The following is a 17,308-nucleotide window of genomic DNA, read 5'->3' as shown; positions in this document are numbered from 1 at the left end:
AAATGGGTATCTATGCTGTTAACTCCCCTATTGATTTTGTGATTCACAGTGTAATCAATTTGCCTGTCTCTCCCCAGACTTCTGCCTCAGGGCAAGGAGAGCTATACTAATGGTATGGGACAGTGGGGCTGTCTCTGTTTGCTGGTGTTGCAAATACTACTGATCTGTGAACATACACTCTCAATTTTATTTTGTTTTTTTCTTTGGCCTCCTTCCTCTCTAATGGCACATTCACCTTAGGAGGTCAACAAGTAGGTAAATCCCAGATTCCCATAACAATCAGTATCCTCCCCATGTCTGCACTGAGCAAACTAATAGAGCCCCCTCACAATTTACCAAGATTGTCAATTTGCATCCCTTACCACCATCGCTTAGGCGTTATCTGTTTCTCTTCAGTCATATCAGCACTGTGTCTATGTTGATATTCCTGTATTTGTGGATCATATCAGCTTGTGACTCACGGGCTAACTCTTTGCTAACACAACTGCGTGGTTTAGGAGAGATTTGCTTCAGCTGAAGCAGTATCCACTTTTTCTTTCTTCCTGAAGCTCACCATCCTCCAGTCCAACCTATACTCTTTGCATTCCACTAGCAAGTAATACAACCCGTGGGTGTTTTTGCATCCTTCTTTCAAATACTGCATTGTCTTGGCTAACAATGTTTGCCAAAGTCTCTACATCAGCACATTTTGAGTTCTGGCATGTCTTTCTGCATTTCTTCTAGTTTTTAGATTTCATTTTTCAGTACCTTCACAGTACTGGACAGTTGCTCAACCTTCTTAAATTTCCTAAACCAGCCCGGGGGTTTCCCTCTGCCTTGCAAATTATAATCAATCGATATAACTGGTCAGTTTTGTGTTGTCTAGTTAATAATGTTCTTTGACCCCCCTCAGTGCATGGCAATTCGGAGGGACCACGTTAACTCCCTTGATGGAAAAAGCTGGTGTCTCAGTTTGCATTTTCAATTTGTGTTCACATACTAAAAACAGAACAAGAAAATGCACTCTTCACCTCTTCTCTTTACTTGGTCACAATTCAAAAGTCTGAGACATATCAACTGATTCAGAATGGGAGGAAAGAAAAGGTCTCATGACTGTCTTCATCTTTTGCTGCTACCCACTGTCTGCATGAAAGGCTTTTTCAGTTGGCCTCTGCATCTCCAGAGCCACGTCAGCTGTAGTGCCATTTTTAGCTGTGACATTTTCCCCACTCAGAATATTTTCTCAGCCCATTGTACCCCGTGTGCCATCTGCCACACAATAGCCACACGGTGCCAAGAAGCCTGGTCACAGTCTGCTTTATTCAGTGGATGAGCCCTAATTGCTCAGCCTGGCACAACACGAGCCTGCCCACAGCACAGCCTCCCATTCCAAGTGCCATGTGCTCATGCCACGGCTTCTCCAGGGCACAGCAACCCAGCCCAGCCTGGCAGACAGCTGTGACACCAATTCATTGCCACACAGAGACACAGAGGGTCGTGCTTCCATGCTTCCAGTGCTTCCGGTGCTTCCATGCCCCTGCTGTAATCACAGGAGGGAGCAGCCATGCTGCAGGTCCTCAGATGCCCTTTGTTCCCAGTGTCACACTGAGAACACGGCAGACAGGAGGAGGCTGTGTGGTATTTTTGGGGTCCCCTGTGGCAGGAAGGAATGATGAATCTGACTCCATGTTCTTGAAAGGCTAATTTATTATTTTATTATATTATATGAAAGAAGGCTATACTAAAACTATACTAAAGAATAGAGAAAGGATGCAGGCAGAAGGCTACAATGAATGATAATGAAATCTCGTGACTCTCTCCAGAGTTCAACACAGCCTGACTGTGATTGGTCATTAAGTTGAAACAATTCCATGAAACCAATGAAGCAAGCACCTGTTGGATAAACAATCTCCAAACCACATTCCAAAGCAGCAAAACGCAGTAGAAGCAAATGAGATAATATTGTTTTCCTTTTTCTCTGGGGCTTCTCAGCTTCCCAGGAGAAGAATCCTGAGCAAGGGGACTTTTCAGAAAATACAATGGTGACAAGGCTGTGAGACTGAGAGGCCAGAAAGGCACTGCACATCCTGGATGCAAATTGTCCCAGTGATTCTGCTGCCCTGCCTGGTGCTAAAGAGTGCTGGGGGGTGGGAACAGGAAGGCTGGGGTTGTAGTGTTGTCTCTTGCTTTGTATTGGAGTAATGTGAGCCAGGATCACCTAACCTGTTGAACAAAGGGCAGATGCCAGCTTTAGTATCTCCCTTGCAGGCTGTACAGTTGTTGGCTCTGAACACCTTGGTGCCAGCACTGCAGAGTGCAAACATCCAGTCTCATCCTTCTCCCCTGTGAGCTGGCCACAGCTCCTGGAAAATCCACAGGCAGTGACACAGACCAACCTGCCAAGAGGAACACCACAGGGTAACACTCAGCACCCTTGCTCCACCTCTGCTTCAGTGTGTAGGGAAAAAAGATGCCAAGGCTGAACACAGTCCTGACACAACCAGGGAAACCTCACAGTCCCATAGCTGTGACACCCATCAGCCTGTGCTAACCAGGGAGGGAAGACTTCTTGCACTGCCCAAATACACCAGAGCACTCTGAGCTGCTGCTCTCTCTGGGTCTGCTGCTCTCTCAGCGTGTACAGACAAAGGAATGTTTGATATTACTATGACACATTTTATTTTTGATCACTGGGTATTTAGAGAGGAAGTGGTAGGCCAGATGCTACTTCTATATGGTGGAAATCAGAACAAGTTTGGTGGAGAGGGAAGGAAGAATAGCATATAAGGAAGAATAACATAATGTACCAGGAGTCCACAGTATTAATAATCACCTGTTAACCCCCACTGTAGTTCCCAATCAAAGTAACCTTTCCTTGGAATGTCTCAAGGCCCAAAGCTGTGGTATGGTGTGGTCCCTCCACCAAAGTCAGTAGAAACTGATGGCACAGTGCAGCATTTTGTAAGATCAGGCCCTTGATAACAAGTCAGAGGGCCCTGAGCAAGAGAGCCCACCAGATGCATTTGTAGATAGGAATAGTGCCTGTGTTCTCTCAGTCCTGGAGAGGGGCCAGGAAAGAACTGAAGGAGCCTGAAGAGGCTGCCTGTGGGAAGCAGGTCCTTTGTGACACTGGGCTGAACATACCTGCCAGTGCCACTCACTGCTGCCTTGGGAAGCAGGAAAAAGCAGCTCTCAGTCTTTTTCTGCCTATCATCCAGTTGCTGAGAAGGAGCCATTTGGATACAGCCTCTGCACTGTGCTTGGTGATAGGTTTCATTCATAGAAGCCTTTCCATGAAGTCACTTATTTTGGGGTTGGCAGATCCCACTCGCTTGTGCAAAAGGCAAGGAGAAGCCAGCTCTAAATAAAGAGAAGGGAAGGTATAAGAAAGGCAAGGAGAGGAGCTATGTTGTTACAAATCAGTTTCTGCACTGGCAGCTAATTAGCATTTACACTACTTCAAATATTTAATATCCAAAAAAATTACTGTTCTTAAAATGAAGACTTGAAGAAGAATTGCTGTTCATAAAATGCAGTTGAGGCAATTTTACATGTAGCTTATTAGCAGTAATGGATTGTACTGAACACACTATGTTTAAACTGAGATATAAAGCCAGCAGTATGTAAATGTAATTTTATTCTATTCTTCCTCTTTCCCTTGAAATGAGAAGGGCTTGCCAGAGACAAAATGGGGATTACTAAAGTAGGAGAAACTGTAAAATGGCAAACTAAACTGCAGCTGACTTCACACAGTAATTAATGAGAGAGACACTGCCTCTCTGGTCATGTGCATCCTATGCATCTCTGCTTGAACGGCTGCTCAACTGGAGAGCAGCTCGTCTGTAAAACAAAAGAAGTGGGGAAAAATGGGAGCAGTTAATATAAACATAGATTTGTCTAATATTTTTGTAGAATTAAAGAAATCTTGCATAAAGGCACTGAATTTTGAAATTTGTATAAAGCACTGCGGTTTCTAAGGTATCAATACAGTGGGCCACAAATGAAACAGAAACAAACAGCAAGCTGTCAATGCAACACATTATTGCCTCATGGGTAGAGACAATTAGAATCCAGGCTGCCATTAACAATAATAGTTTTTCACTGTACCCTCCCTCACATTATGCTAAGAACATTCCCTCTAAATAGCAAGTATCTCTGAGATGCAACTATATTTTCTTTAAAAAAAAAAGTTTCTATTTCTCTGATATCCAAGTGCTATTTAAGTACACAAAAAAGAGGACTTGACTGAACGTAAGAAAACACTCTTAGTTATCTGGTCTACAGTTAATCATTCCCAGCTCTTCCTACCACCCTGTTAAAAATTTAGACAATTCAGTGTTGGGACTTTACAGAAGGTAGCACTGGTTAGTGGCTAGTGCCACCTTGTGAACAAAATCCCAAACACCCTTCCTGCACCATTTTTACCAAACTACTTATGCAGCAAAGTAGGGTAAAAAAATAAAATCCTACTTTTGCACAAGTAAGTAACTTCATGATAAGAAGTTTATCCCTTATTTAGGGAAAAAACATGAGACTATGACTCCAGCCAGGCCAGACAAGAGCTTGGCAAAATAGAGATAGTATAGAAAGAAATATTTTATAGTACAGCTGATGGTAAAAGAATCTATTCCTTTTTCACTGCATTTCGAACAACACAAAAACAGGGATAACCAACATTCCAACTTCCCTATGGACTCCACAAGAGCAGGATTTGCAGTGTTCTGACTAGGAACAGACAGGAAAGACAGGAGAGATCAGAGGGAGAGCAGCATGGACACTTTTTATAACATCCTAACAATTTTTATTACATAATAATTTTATTATTATTATTATTTCATTGTGTGGTGCACCCAGCTCCACAATTGTAGTTGAAACTGTGCCACTAAAACTAAAATTACTTTTTATTACTTAAGGCACTTTGGTGCATTTTTCTCCTCCTCACCCACCTTGCCTACACCTCCACTCCATCCTATGAATTTAGGGTACCTACTTCATCAGGGTTTTTTTATCAGGTTTGTCTATATCAGTGGTTCCTCTTTTCCCAACATCACAGGTCATTAAGGAGGGGGATGCATTAGATCCCTCCATCCTGAAGTGCAAGACCCTTTGCCATCTTAGAGGTGCAAGCAGCTCTTAAGGAAGTCAGATGAATTTTCCCCTCAGCCTTGTCAGAAGGATCCTTTCACTGTGCCCATTTCTAATTTGGGAAAGTACTTCCAGTTTTGTCCTTTTACCCAATCCTTTCTTTTTCAAGCTTGCATTGTGGTTAACTCTCCATCTCCTTCACTTTAAAGTCTGGATGTTTATAGCAGTAGGAAAATAAGAATTAGAACTCACACCAAATGTAGCTCCTGGTGTCTTATGAACCATTTCTTTAGGGGGGGACTTCAACTCCCCAGGTGTCTGCTGGAAAGACAACACAGCAGATAGGAAGCAGTGTAGGAGGCTCATGGAGTGTGTGGAAGGTAACTTCTCTCTCCCCTGGTGAGAGAGCCACCTGGGGAAGGCACTGGGCCTGTTGTTTGTGAACAGAGAAGGAGGGATGGGTGACATGATGGTTGGAGTCCATGTTAGGTATGGTGATCACAAAAAAAAAACGATAGAGTTTTCTGTTCTCAGAGAAGGATGGAGATCAGCAGAATGACTACCTTGGATTTCCAGAGGGCAGACTGTGGCCTGCTTAGGAGACTGTTGATAGAGTCACTTGGGAAGCAGTCCTGAAGGGCAAAGGAGCCCAGGAAGGCTGGACATGCTTCAAGAAGGAAATCATAAAGTTGCAGGTGCAGGTTGTCCCCACATGCCCAAAGAAAAGCTGGAGTGGAAGAAGAGAAGCCTGGCTGAACAGAGAGCTTTGGATCTCAAGGAAAAAATAAAAGGAGAGTTTATGAGCTTTGGAAGAAAGGGCAAGCTTCTCAGGCAGACTACAAGGATATCTTGAAGTTATAGAGGGAGAAAATCAGAAGAGTCAAAGCCCAAGGAGAACTTATTCTGGACACTATTGTAAAAGAGAACCAAAATATTCCTATAAATACATTAGCAACAAAAGGAGAGCTAAAGAGAATCTCCATTCTGTACTGGATGCAGGAGGAAACCTAGTGACAAAGGATAAGGCTGACATACTTAATGCTGCCTTTGCTTCAGTCTTTAAGACTAACATTAAGTTGGTCTCCAGGTACTCACTGAAGTGGAAAACAGGGACAGGGAGCAGAAGGAAGATCCCTTAATCCATGGGCAAATTTTCTGTGACCCACTACACCTGTGGAGCCAGGCAAATGATCATCCTCCTGTATTCAGCATCGGTGAGGCCACATCTTAAAACCTGTGTTCAGTTTTGGGCCCCTGAAAAAGGCACTGAGGTGCTGGAGCTTGTCCAAAGAAGGGCAGCAAAGCTGGTGAAGGGGCTGGAGCACAAGTTTTATGAGGAGCAGCTGGAGGAGCTGGGGGGTATTTAGCCTGGAGAAAAGGAGGTTCAGGGGACATATTATCACTCTCTACCACTGCCTGAAAGGAGAGTGTAGCCAGGTGGGGATCAGTCCCTTCTCCCAAGTAAAAAGTGACAGTATAGGAGGAATTGGTATCAAGCTGCACCAGGGGATGTTTGGATATGAGGGAAAAATGTCTTCAGCAAAAGGGTTGTCAAGCACTAGAGCAGGCTGCTCAGGAAAGCAGTGGATTCACCATGCCTAGTAGTATTTTGGAGATATGGCACTTAAGGACATGGTTTAGTGGTGGAATTGGCAGTGCTGGGTTAATGCTTGGACTGAATGATCTTAAGAGATTTTTTTTCAACCTAAACAATTTTATGGTTTCTCAGTTTTTCACTCCAAGATCTTTTCCTTTTCCCCACAAGGCAAAAAGTGAGAGTAAAGGCTTGGAGTCACCCAGGAAACCAACAGCAGGACTGGGAATGGTACTTGCCATTCAAATTGCAGTGAGAAGTCATTCAGGAACCAGGTTATCTGCCATCAGAGCCAGTATCTCTCATTAATAAAGGATCTGTTCTGCATCAAGATGGTTTGCTAGTTATACACTGAACCAAGATATAGGAGATAATTTCTTCAGTCCCATTTTCACACTAACTTAAGTTTGAAGTAGGGAAATTATCAATCTCTGTGTCTTACCACAAGGGGGATGTCCTTTCTTCCTCTTCTTACCCATCTTGCATCGTTGAATGGTTACAGTTTTTAGGACAGGGATTGTCTCTTACTCTCTGAGTCCACAGCACCTAGGAAAATGCTGTCCCATTCAAGGGTTCCCAGACTTCACCACAACAAGCATGTAATGAATATTTTTAGAGGGGTTTGTTCAATAGATTCCTTGCTGGAAGATGATATGTGTTAAACTTGTCATTCAGACTCCATTCACCCTGGTTTCTTAGAGTCTTGTTGTACTGTACAATCTGTAATTCCAGTAATTTATATTTCTTTCCATGTCCTGTAATATTTAAGACACCCACCATAAAAATCAATGGCAACATAAAATCAGCTAAAGTAAGGATGTATTATATGAAAAGCTCCAGGAATTATCAAATCAAGCCACAAAAGAAAATTTCTCATACTTTGCTTATATTTACGCCTCATACTGTGCTCATATTTATGAAAGTAATCAGCAGTAACATATTCACAACTCTCTACAAGGCTACATGAAACAGAAACCATATCATCACAGTAACAGAGAGTTACACTACCTATGCTGCAAAGTAGGAGCAAAGTCTGGCATTGCACACCTTCAGCTTTGTCTGGTATTTAAATATGAATGATGCCACTGCTGCAGCTACAGTTTTAGTAGCATGCTAGGATGTTGCAGGCCCATTCAAACTCCTCTCTTGATATTTTTGAAATATGCCTTTTTATTATTATTAATTTTTAAAGTCAAGGATATTAATTTTTGTAATTTTTTTTTTACAGTACAACATAATGCTGTCTGACACTGAATTTCCTGTCAAACAATAGGCTGGGCTGGCACAGGAACAAACAATGTTGCTGCTAGCATTAACAAAGCAGTCTTGCCCTTTCATCCCTCATTCACAGGTAACCTTTTTATACAGAAGTCCTAATATATCTTGAGATCTGTTCTAACTGCAAAATCAATTTATTTCACTGATCTGCTATTGGTGATTGAATCAGGCAAAGATCTCCTATAAAGCAGTCTGTGAATATGAAGTACAAACTGCACATTATGGAACTGAGGTTAAAGCTCTCAGTTGCTAAGCTTACCCCCTCTTCAGTGGGCTTTTGAGAACACTACTGCTCTATTTTAGGAGATGATGTAGGGTCCTTTTGTGGTTTATGGGTTTTGGAACTTGGAAAGTAGCTTGGAAAGGAACCGTTAAGCCTAAGGGCAGGTTAGTATTTTGCATAGAGGAAAATCTGTAAGAGGAAGACTTTTCACTATTTCTAAAATACATTCTTGGCTCTGTATTAGCTTGATTGTTTCAGTTTACTTTGAGGGTTCTTGTCTCTTCTGAGTTTTATTTCTAACAGGTTTTTTCTTGGCCACTGTTTCCCAGCCAAGTACAGGTCAAGAATACACAGATAACTGATTCTTAATTTATTAGCTGCTTTCAAAAACAAAAACAAAACCTGAAACTGTTACTGGAAGCTGATCCAAAGCTAGCAAAAGTCTTTAGTGGCATACACTGGATGGAGCCAAGAGGGCATGCTGCTGCATCAGATGGCAAATCCAAACATCTGCACATTCAACTTTCAGATTCATATGGTCAAGAGGTCACAAATGTCATGTTCCCTGAGGCCAGGTCCTAAAGGACTCAACCAACCACCCTCAAATTCTTAATGTGAGATCTTTGATTAGAGACTTCACCCAGATGGTCACAGCCAAGTTTATGAAGTTGTACAGGATTTCAGAACTTATCTTCCTGAAGGTAGTTCTGAAAAATGGTGGCAATGGTTTTGAGGCATCTTCAAACTATTTTCATGTTCCTGTGAAATGTGGTTTGCAAATAAAACAAATAGAACAGAACATTTCTTTGTTATGTAATGAAAACAAGCCTCCTTTCCTCTCTCCTTAACTTCTTCCATCCTGCTTTTGAGCACTCTGGTTTTAGCAAAATGGCAACAGGTCTGTTACATTTTAATTGAAAAGGCTTTTATTTGATGATAAAAAATTCCAATTAAGTGTCCTATTTCAAACAGAAATTTGAAGACTAAGTTGGGGAAAAAAATCCCAAAAAAGCCCATGAATATCCTTAAATTTCAGATGCACAACAATCCCATAAGTATGAAGATATCATTATCCCTTTGAACAGCAGCTTCTCTGCTCTACCAAGTTTACAACAGCAATCCAAGTGTCTAGAGAAAAATGGGATGTGGAAATAGGAGTGGAGCCTAGACACTAAGTAGGCTTGTCTACCTGTAATTTGCCTACTTTCTGACTTTTCCCTGTAGCTGCCCTCATTTATTCCCATTCCAAGTTCTCTGGATGCTACAGGCATCAGAAAGCAGAGCTGCAGTTGATTGGTGCCATCTGACTTAAGACAGCAAAGCACCTCAAAGTGGGAACTGTGACAAAAGCACTGAAGTGACAGTGAAGTATAAAGTCTCTTTCAAGTCAAAGGAGGAAAACAGAGCTGGATTTTCAGTCACACAGCTGCCTTTCTAAATATTTCACATTATATATTTTTCAAGCATATAAGTCAAGCCTATGTTTTTGGCAAGGATTTTCAAAAGCAATCTAATTTTTCAAGGATGAGACCTAAAATTTGCTGGGAAAGAGGGTAAATGGTCACAAACAGAATCATTTAAGTAGAATTACACAAAATCACTATTAATTTGGAAGAATCACGTAGTCTTTTTCTTGTGCCCTTGTCTTCCCTGATTTCACAGCACCCTGCTGTAAACAATGAACAGTGCACATCAGCCTAGGAAGTGGGAATGAAAAAGGTTCCCTAATGGAACATCTTACCTGGCTAATGGCTTCTATCTTTGCAAGCAGTGCCTCTGTGTGCCTCCCCACAGTGCAGGCTTACCATCTGCCTGTGCTCTAATAAATGAACTCACATTGCAAACACAGAGCACAAACATATTCCTATCCTGAGCCTACTGCACCCAAGGGTCAGATGTTTTTGCTGTGTGTTTAACTAGCAGATGTTTGCTCCCAAATGTTTGAAATGGCTCACAATCTTTCCTAATAACAATCATAACCAGTGAAAAATTCATCACAGCTATATTATGGTAAGGTAAAACTCCTTAAAAAATACTTCTCTATTTTCACTAAGTGTATCTCAGCAATATCTTTGCAATATAAAATTCTGCTTCCCACGGAGTCTTGCATGTATTACTAATACCACACACGATCAGATGCCACCTTCCTGCCTCCCTGGAACATCAGCCTAATTTTGGAACCTGCAGGCTTCCATTTTCAAAATTTCATTTTTCAGATGAACAGCTTAATTTATTATATGTCATCCCTGATCTGTGAAACTGGGATGGTTTTTTTTCTTAGAAATTTAAACATAATCTTACCATTTTCCCTTCACACACTGATGCTCAACACTGATATCCTCTCCAAATACACACACACACACACACACACATATATATATTATATATAAATATATATAAGATAACTCTTCCATCAAGCACTTCTTAATTTGTAATTTGTGTCTCTCAGTATATTCAGATGTATGAACTGTTCAACAGATCAAGCAAAAAAAAAAATTATAACAGGTGAGCATATTAATGGCATTTTCAATTTCATATACCAGTTTTCGTCTAGGAGACCAAGGCTGCATGTTTTACAGTGACTGCTGCTGCTTACAGCTGCTGGAGTTTCAGGTCTCACTTTCATAGCACTTGATTTCATAGAAGTGATGCACAATCAACCATGGCTCTAGTATTATATTAATTACTTAAATATTCTGCCTTTGGAACCCAAGGAGCTTTCAGATACCTGGAAGATGCACCTGAAATAGCTTTTTAGCTACCAAATGAACCACATAAAACCTGCTGTGACACTATCACCTTAAAGTTGAAATGTTTTTTTCTCAGTAGTGCGTATTTCTAAGGAAAGAAAGCTCACCCATCCATACAGTACAGACACAATACCTGTGTGGGTTTCTGTCTAGTCCTAGCTTGTTGTCACACATCAGACTACATCAATCAAATTTGACAGAAGCTGTCCTTTGACAGAAAGGACACACAATGTCAGAGAACTCAAAGACTTCATACTTCTGTAAATTTGATGAAAACAGATGACAGTCAGACCTTACCCATGCCCTCATTAACATCATTCCTTAATACATGATGTCCAGTTCCAGGAGAAGACATCAAAGAATCCCACACTGAAAAGTGGCATTTAGGATTCCCTGACTTCAGGAAAAACCTTAATCCAAGTTCAAACTTTATTAAACATCAGAGAATGTAAGCCCAGGGCACCAAATCATTAAAAAAAAAGGGTTTTCTCAGTCCCACTACTTCAATAATTTTTTCCTTCTATTCTAAGTATTGCTCAGAGCAGGGTGTTGGCATAAAGGAACTTACTGCTTATGCCTGCCAAATGTAGCAGGTAGTTCATCTTAAGGAGAACAAAAAGCCAGTCTTCTTCAGACAATTGAGTCACCTCAGCAGCCTCCACTGACTGCAGACAAAACAAAGAACAATCAGGACATCTATTACAATCACAGCACAATGGCTTGCTTGTGCAAGGTGAGCATGATTCAGTGCATATATGCTTTTTTCAAGTCATTTTAACAACATTATCCCTGATTACTACATCTCCCCAAGGACAGCTCTACACAGAATGACTTGGGTTGGAAAGGACCTTAAAGAGCATCTAATTCCAACCCCCCTGCCATGGTTGTTCAAAGCCCCATCCAGCCTGGCCTTGAACACTGTCAGAGAAGGAGCACCCCCAACTTCTCTGGGCAGCCTCTTCTGGTGCTTCACCACCCTCACAGTAAAGAGTTTTTTCCATACATCTAACCTTAATTTTCCCTCCTTCAGTCTGAACCACCAACTCCTTGTCCTATCACTGCAGTTTGTTCAAGTAAGGATACAAGGTACAGGTATTGTTGACATGTGCTGCTGGTGAGCTTACTTGAGCTGGGGAAAGCTGAAGAGTTGGGGGAGTAGATCCCCTTTAGTCAGCACTGCAGCAACCACATGCATCCCAGCTACGTCTCTATGTTACTATGTCTCACATGATGAGGCAAGGATTTCTTAAAGCTGACTCAACTTCCTCAAACTTTACCACAGTTACAAAAATTTGCCATGATTTAAAGTCCACAGAAGCAGAGTCATAGAAACTAAATTAACCTTTCTGACCATTCATCTCAAAATAACATCTGCTTTATGAGAACTACAGCAGATGATCTTTCTGGCAGGGGCATTAATGCATGCTACTTCATTTTGCAGGTCTGACTGGAAATGAGACTGAATGAGATATAATAAAGAAAGTTAGAAATATTAGAAAGTTAGTTGCACTCCATGTAACATGCTGCTACACAAAAAAGTGTACACAAAAATACTGAAGCTATAGCCACACACAAAAACATGAATTATTGTTCTGGCAATAGTTCAGTGTAAAAAGGAACCCACTGGCTGTCTATTAGCCAAGTCTGTTGGGCTGACTCAGGTCTTCTGATTAATATTTTTGTTTCTTGCCTACATCTCATTTCCTTTTGGGGATGAGCAGTTCATTGCACTTGGATTTCCATGTGATGACAAGCACACATCCCCATGATAAGGCACCATGCAAGGCATTCCTCCAGTCTCATTTATGTGCTGTATACTCCAAAAGCACCAAGTCTGCAGTCCTGAAAGGCACTTGGAGTTATAGGCTGCAAGCACCACTAAATATCAACAGAGCTCAGGCTACATATAGACATTGCAAAACTGCCATGCTAAGATGAACATGTGCTGATGAAAGCCACCAAATAATGATAACTCAGATTAGGATAGTGCTGTCATTATTATATCCCTTTTTAGCAATAGCTTTTCATTTACTCCAAGTGTTACTAGATATTTATTACTAGCATGGCAGAAAGAGCTAATGGGTTGCACAGCAGGGGCCAGGAATGCATAAATCTCTGGGATAATACTCTCCATAAAAGAAAGGAGATGACATGTAATAACCCTCCTCAAAGGGTCATTAGGAGAATTGTGAATGATTTAAGCTTTTTTTTTTTCTCAGAGGCCAAAGATTTGTGATCTGTTGCAAATTTATTTCTAACCATATCAACTGAATAAGACCTTTGGCAGCTCCAATTTGTTAAAGAAAATTTGACTGGTTAACTTTGTAACATTAAGCTTCAGGCTGGAAAATTATTATTTCTTTCATTTCATGCACAATACACCCAGTGCTAAGAGCCTGGAAAAAAAAAATCATTATTATATCCTATGTCATAAACAGAGGGGAAAAGTCACCTGTGGTCCACATCAGTGTATGACTGGGACATCTAACAACACACAAGTCCAGTGGAATGACAGCTTGAGTCAAGCAATCACATACTCATATATACAGCCAGAGATTGAATCCCTACTCAGAACAGGACAACCCTCACACTCACAGGAGGCTCAGGGCCTTTTTCCAAGTCTTTCCCAAGACTTTCCAAGTCTTTTTCTTCAGTCTTTTTCCAAGTATTCCCAAGAACGAAGGCTCCAAAACTTCACTGGGCCCTGCCCCAGCATTTGATCTCCCCTGAGCATTTCACTGGAATTTCCCCAGTTGCAACCTGAGTACATTACACAGGATCAGCACAGGCCATGGCACAAGGCACCGGATGCCCCTGGCCTTCCTCTGCTGCAGAGCAGCTGCTCAAAATGCAGGTTAAAGACACAGGCATGATTTTGAAACTACATCATTCAAGAGCACAGAAAAGGTCCTGCAGTGCAAAGTGCCAAAGTGCAAAGAGCTGTAAGGAAAGGATGAAGTTCCTTCGAGCAGTTACATCTGCAGCAGCAACAGTACAGTGGCTTTTCGTGGCAGGAAGAGCAAAGACCAACACAACTTTCCTGGGAGTGATGGAAAAGAATTAGGACCTCTGCCCAGGAAAGAAGCAGCTGACTACACTGCATATCAAAGAAATACTCCTGACTTGCTGATTTCAGTTTCAAACAAGAAACTGACTTGCAAAACTTCAAATATTTCTGCACATTAAATGAAGAACATCTTAAATTAATTAGGGATAAATACAACCTTATCCACTAACATGCTTCTTTGAGCACGAAATTAGAAAAATTAGGACCTAATCAGATCAATTAGGATCTGCCTTAAAATATAAACATTTGTTTACACATCTAAATGCTGAGCATATTAAAAAGATACCATTATTAAAACATTGAGGCAGCTTACACTGAGACTGTTTTACTCCTGTATCTGAGAAAGTATAATCAGAAGTCCTACAAGTACTGAAAGTAAATGAAATACTATAACAAGCCTCAAAAATCACAAGTGACAGGAAACACAGGTTACTTATTTAAAAATAATTTTTAATTAAAATGGAAGTTTATTTATATGCTTTACATGATCCTCCAAGAATGTGGCACAGGTTTTATTTTAGAAGCAGGAATACAGATGCTCAACAGGTTGCCTGCATCACTTAACAGTCTTAAAATTGAATTAGAAATAGAATTCATGTTTTGTATCCTAGGATGGAAACCAACAAGAGGTACTGGATGCCAACATTTTTGGTTCACCAGAAAGATGAGCACACAGCTTATGTGCTAATTTCCATTTCAAACAAGCAATGCTGCTGCTGATCAGCAAGAACTTATGTCTCCCTGAAAGGCTTTTGAAACTTGCTTTGAAGAAAAACTCTTGGAACACGCAAGTCCTCTTTCCTATTCACAGTTTCTCGCTGCACATATTCATTGACCACTTGCTCATATCCCTCTGCCTTGAAAAGCTGAGATAAGAACTCTGAAAGAGAATTAAAAAAAAAAAAAAAAAGAAGATGAAATATTATGTTTAAGCTATTTTTAAAACACCAGACAGCATTTATATAAGCATATGTTCTTGTGTGTTACTGCATGAAAATCACACAGGCCTTCAGATTTCAAGCTGTTCTATGTGGGCAGACTGCTGAATAAAAATCAATAAAGATCTCCTTTGGAAACATCAACCTAAGCAAAACAGCTTGTAAAACTAGGGCTTAAGCTAGCTACTCAGTTGAATTTCCAAAAATTGCCACATCTCTTATTTTTATTAAGCCTTGTCATTCTCATTGTGGCTGACACCAGTGCATTTTCCCTCTGTGCAGCTGACCTTCACTAGCTGAATACATCACTTACCACAAATATTTCAAAGGTATTCCAGCTGTGCAGATGCACCTCTGCTCAGGGAAGAAGAACATCCTATATTACATTCAATTGCTCAACAGAAAAGCTGACAAAAGGGCCAAGAGGATATGGTGGTACCAAGATTCCACTAAGTTGAACTGAAAGTATTTTCCATAAACAAAAAAATTTCACTCAGAGCCTATTTCCCTTAAGGAAGGCAGAAGCACCTCACAAACAGAGTGACCTGTGCAGCAGGAAGGTCTGCTCATGCTATTCACTTGTCGTGTTAATTAAAAATCATAATCTTTCCTTTCGTGCACCTCAGTTCACTTACTCAGGCAGGAATTCCACAGTAAATTTAAGTTGTTCTAAACTTGTGTTACTTGATAGAAAACAAAGACATTCAATTTTTCACTGCTCAGGGGGATTAGCTTGATGAAACAGTGATCATGTGGGTGCAGGAAGCACCACCAGAGATGGTGTGTTGAGGAAGATGAGACCACCCACTGTGGTGGCACTGCAGGATTATATCAACCCAGGCCCACCATGGCTGTAAACATGCTGTGTTCTTGTAAAATAGGCACCCACACCAATGAAATATAAATAAACAGCACTCCATTGTGAACCCATTGAAATCTTATTGTAAGGAAGTTGCATATATTTCATAATACAAAACTACAAGCATGCATTTCTCCACAAATTTAATATTATTTCAAACAGTAGAAGAATGGATTTTTTTTTTTCCCCATGGAAGAAGTTTGGTGTTGCCATCTGCCATATTATAAACAAGTATCATTCAAATCACCCCATGCAGCAATAACTTGGTGTACCAAAGTAGTGCTAAAGAAATTAAAAATAGCAAGAGTTGCAACCTCTGTGGAAATGATGGGAGTCATGTTTCCAGTAACAAAAGAATTCTCAAGTATTAAGCAATGTTTATATGAAAATCTGTGAAATGAATGAGATCATAATGATTAAAAATGGGAACAGAGGTGATGTGTGAGACAGTCACAGACCAGCCCAAGGAAAAACAATTGCTGACACAAGCCATATAAAATAAATTCTCTCTTTTCTCCTTCCTTCCTCTTCCTCATCCCTACCTCAATTCTTCTTGCTAGGGAAACATACATACTAACAAGGAACTTCTCATTTAGAAAGTATTCTGAAACACAATAAAAATGAGATTTAAAATTCCACAGATAGGTCAGTCTCTTGTTTGTTCCCTTTAGCATCTATTCTCTTTGTAAGAGCGAATTGTTTAAACAGAACTAAAAATCACTCAATAAATAACAGTTCTAGAAATGCTTCAATGAACTTGTAGCACTTCATTATCTTAGATTTCATCACTGTCCTATGAAGAATAGGGGGAGCTCAGACAAGATTAATGGTTTTTATGTATCAGAAGCAATTGGTCAATATGTTATGGCATAAAATATGAATAACATTCACTTGGCTCCAAATCGGTCTCTTCAGCAGCTGTATCTTGCTTTAGGCTTAAGAACAAAGTACCCCACATAAATAAAGTCACAGCTCTTGTTACACAATGCTTACAAGTGATGGGGAGAGTAGTGAGTTTAGCATGAGGAATTGGGAGTTAGAAGCTATAGCCAAGCTGTAAACCCAATTTATTGTGAGATTCTAAGCAAATTCCTTCATGTCTCTGTGCTTCAAATTCTCCACCAGTAAACTGCAGTAACTACCCTTCCTCCTAAACCATTATGAGCACTGAACAAAAACTGAATAGTGTATCACATGGAAATGGTTTTTTGCATTGTCTTCACTAAAAAACAAACCCTAGAAGACAGAGTGACCACAGGTAGTCAGTGCTATCCCAGCAGGATTTGTGCACGAGCTTCTGAGTGCCACAGTCATGGTTCTGCTTTTAGAAGTCAATAGATCTCATCCTGCTCACCTGCACAAAGAATGATGCCAAAAGAACTGCTTACTTGCTTCATGAAGGTGATTAATTCTCCTACTGTACACTGCTCTTTTCCCCTTAGGTAACAAATCCGAATGAAATTCAGCTAATTCAGAAACTCCTGCTCTTGGAGAATTATAGCACATACAACAAGCTTATAAACAAGAAGGCGCTC

The 17,308-nt window shown here is 40.6% G+C and overlaps 1 protein-coding gene across 3 annotated transcripts in view; it reads right to left on the bottom strand.

The window, feature by feature from the left end:
* Positions 1-14,409: 14,409 nt before the first annotated feature.
* METTL6 (methyltransferase 6, tRNA N3-cytidine) overlaps positions 14,410-17,308 on the bottom strand; it is a 9,196-nt gene continuing 6,297 nt past the window's right edge. For all 3 annotated transcript variants that reach the window (XM_059482362.1, XM_059482377.1, XM_059482369.1), the window contains exon 7: positions 14,410-14,856. In XM_059482362.1, coding sequence (XP_059338345.1) covers positions 14,708-14,856 — 149 coding nt within the window. In that variant the 3' untranslated portion in view covers positions 14,410-14,707. The remainder of the gene's footprint in view (positions 14,857-17,308) is intronic.

The sequence above is a fragment of the Ammospiza nelsoni genome, chromosome 1 (assembly GCF_027579445.1).
Source record: "Ammospiza nelsoni isolate bAmmNel1 chromosome 1, bAmmNel1.pri, whole genome shotgun sequence".
NCBI classification, from domain to species: Eukaryota; Metazoa; Chordata; class Aves; order Passeriformes; family Passerellidae; genus Ammospiza; species Ammospiza nelsoni.
This window is presented reverse-complemented; position numbering and strand designations above follow the sequence as displayed.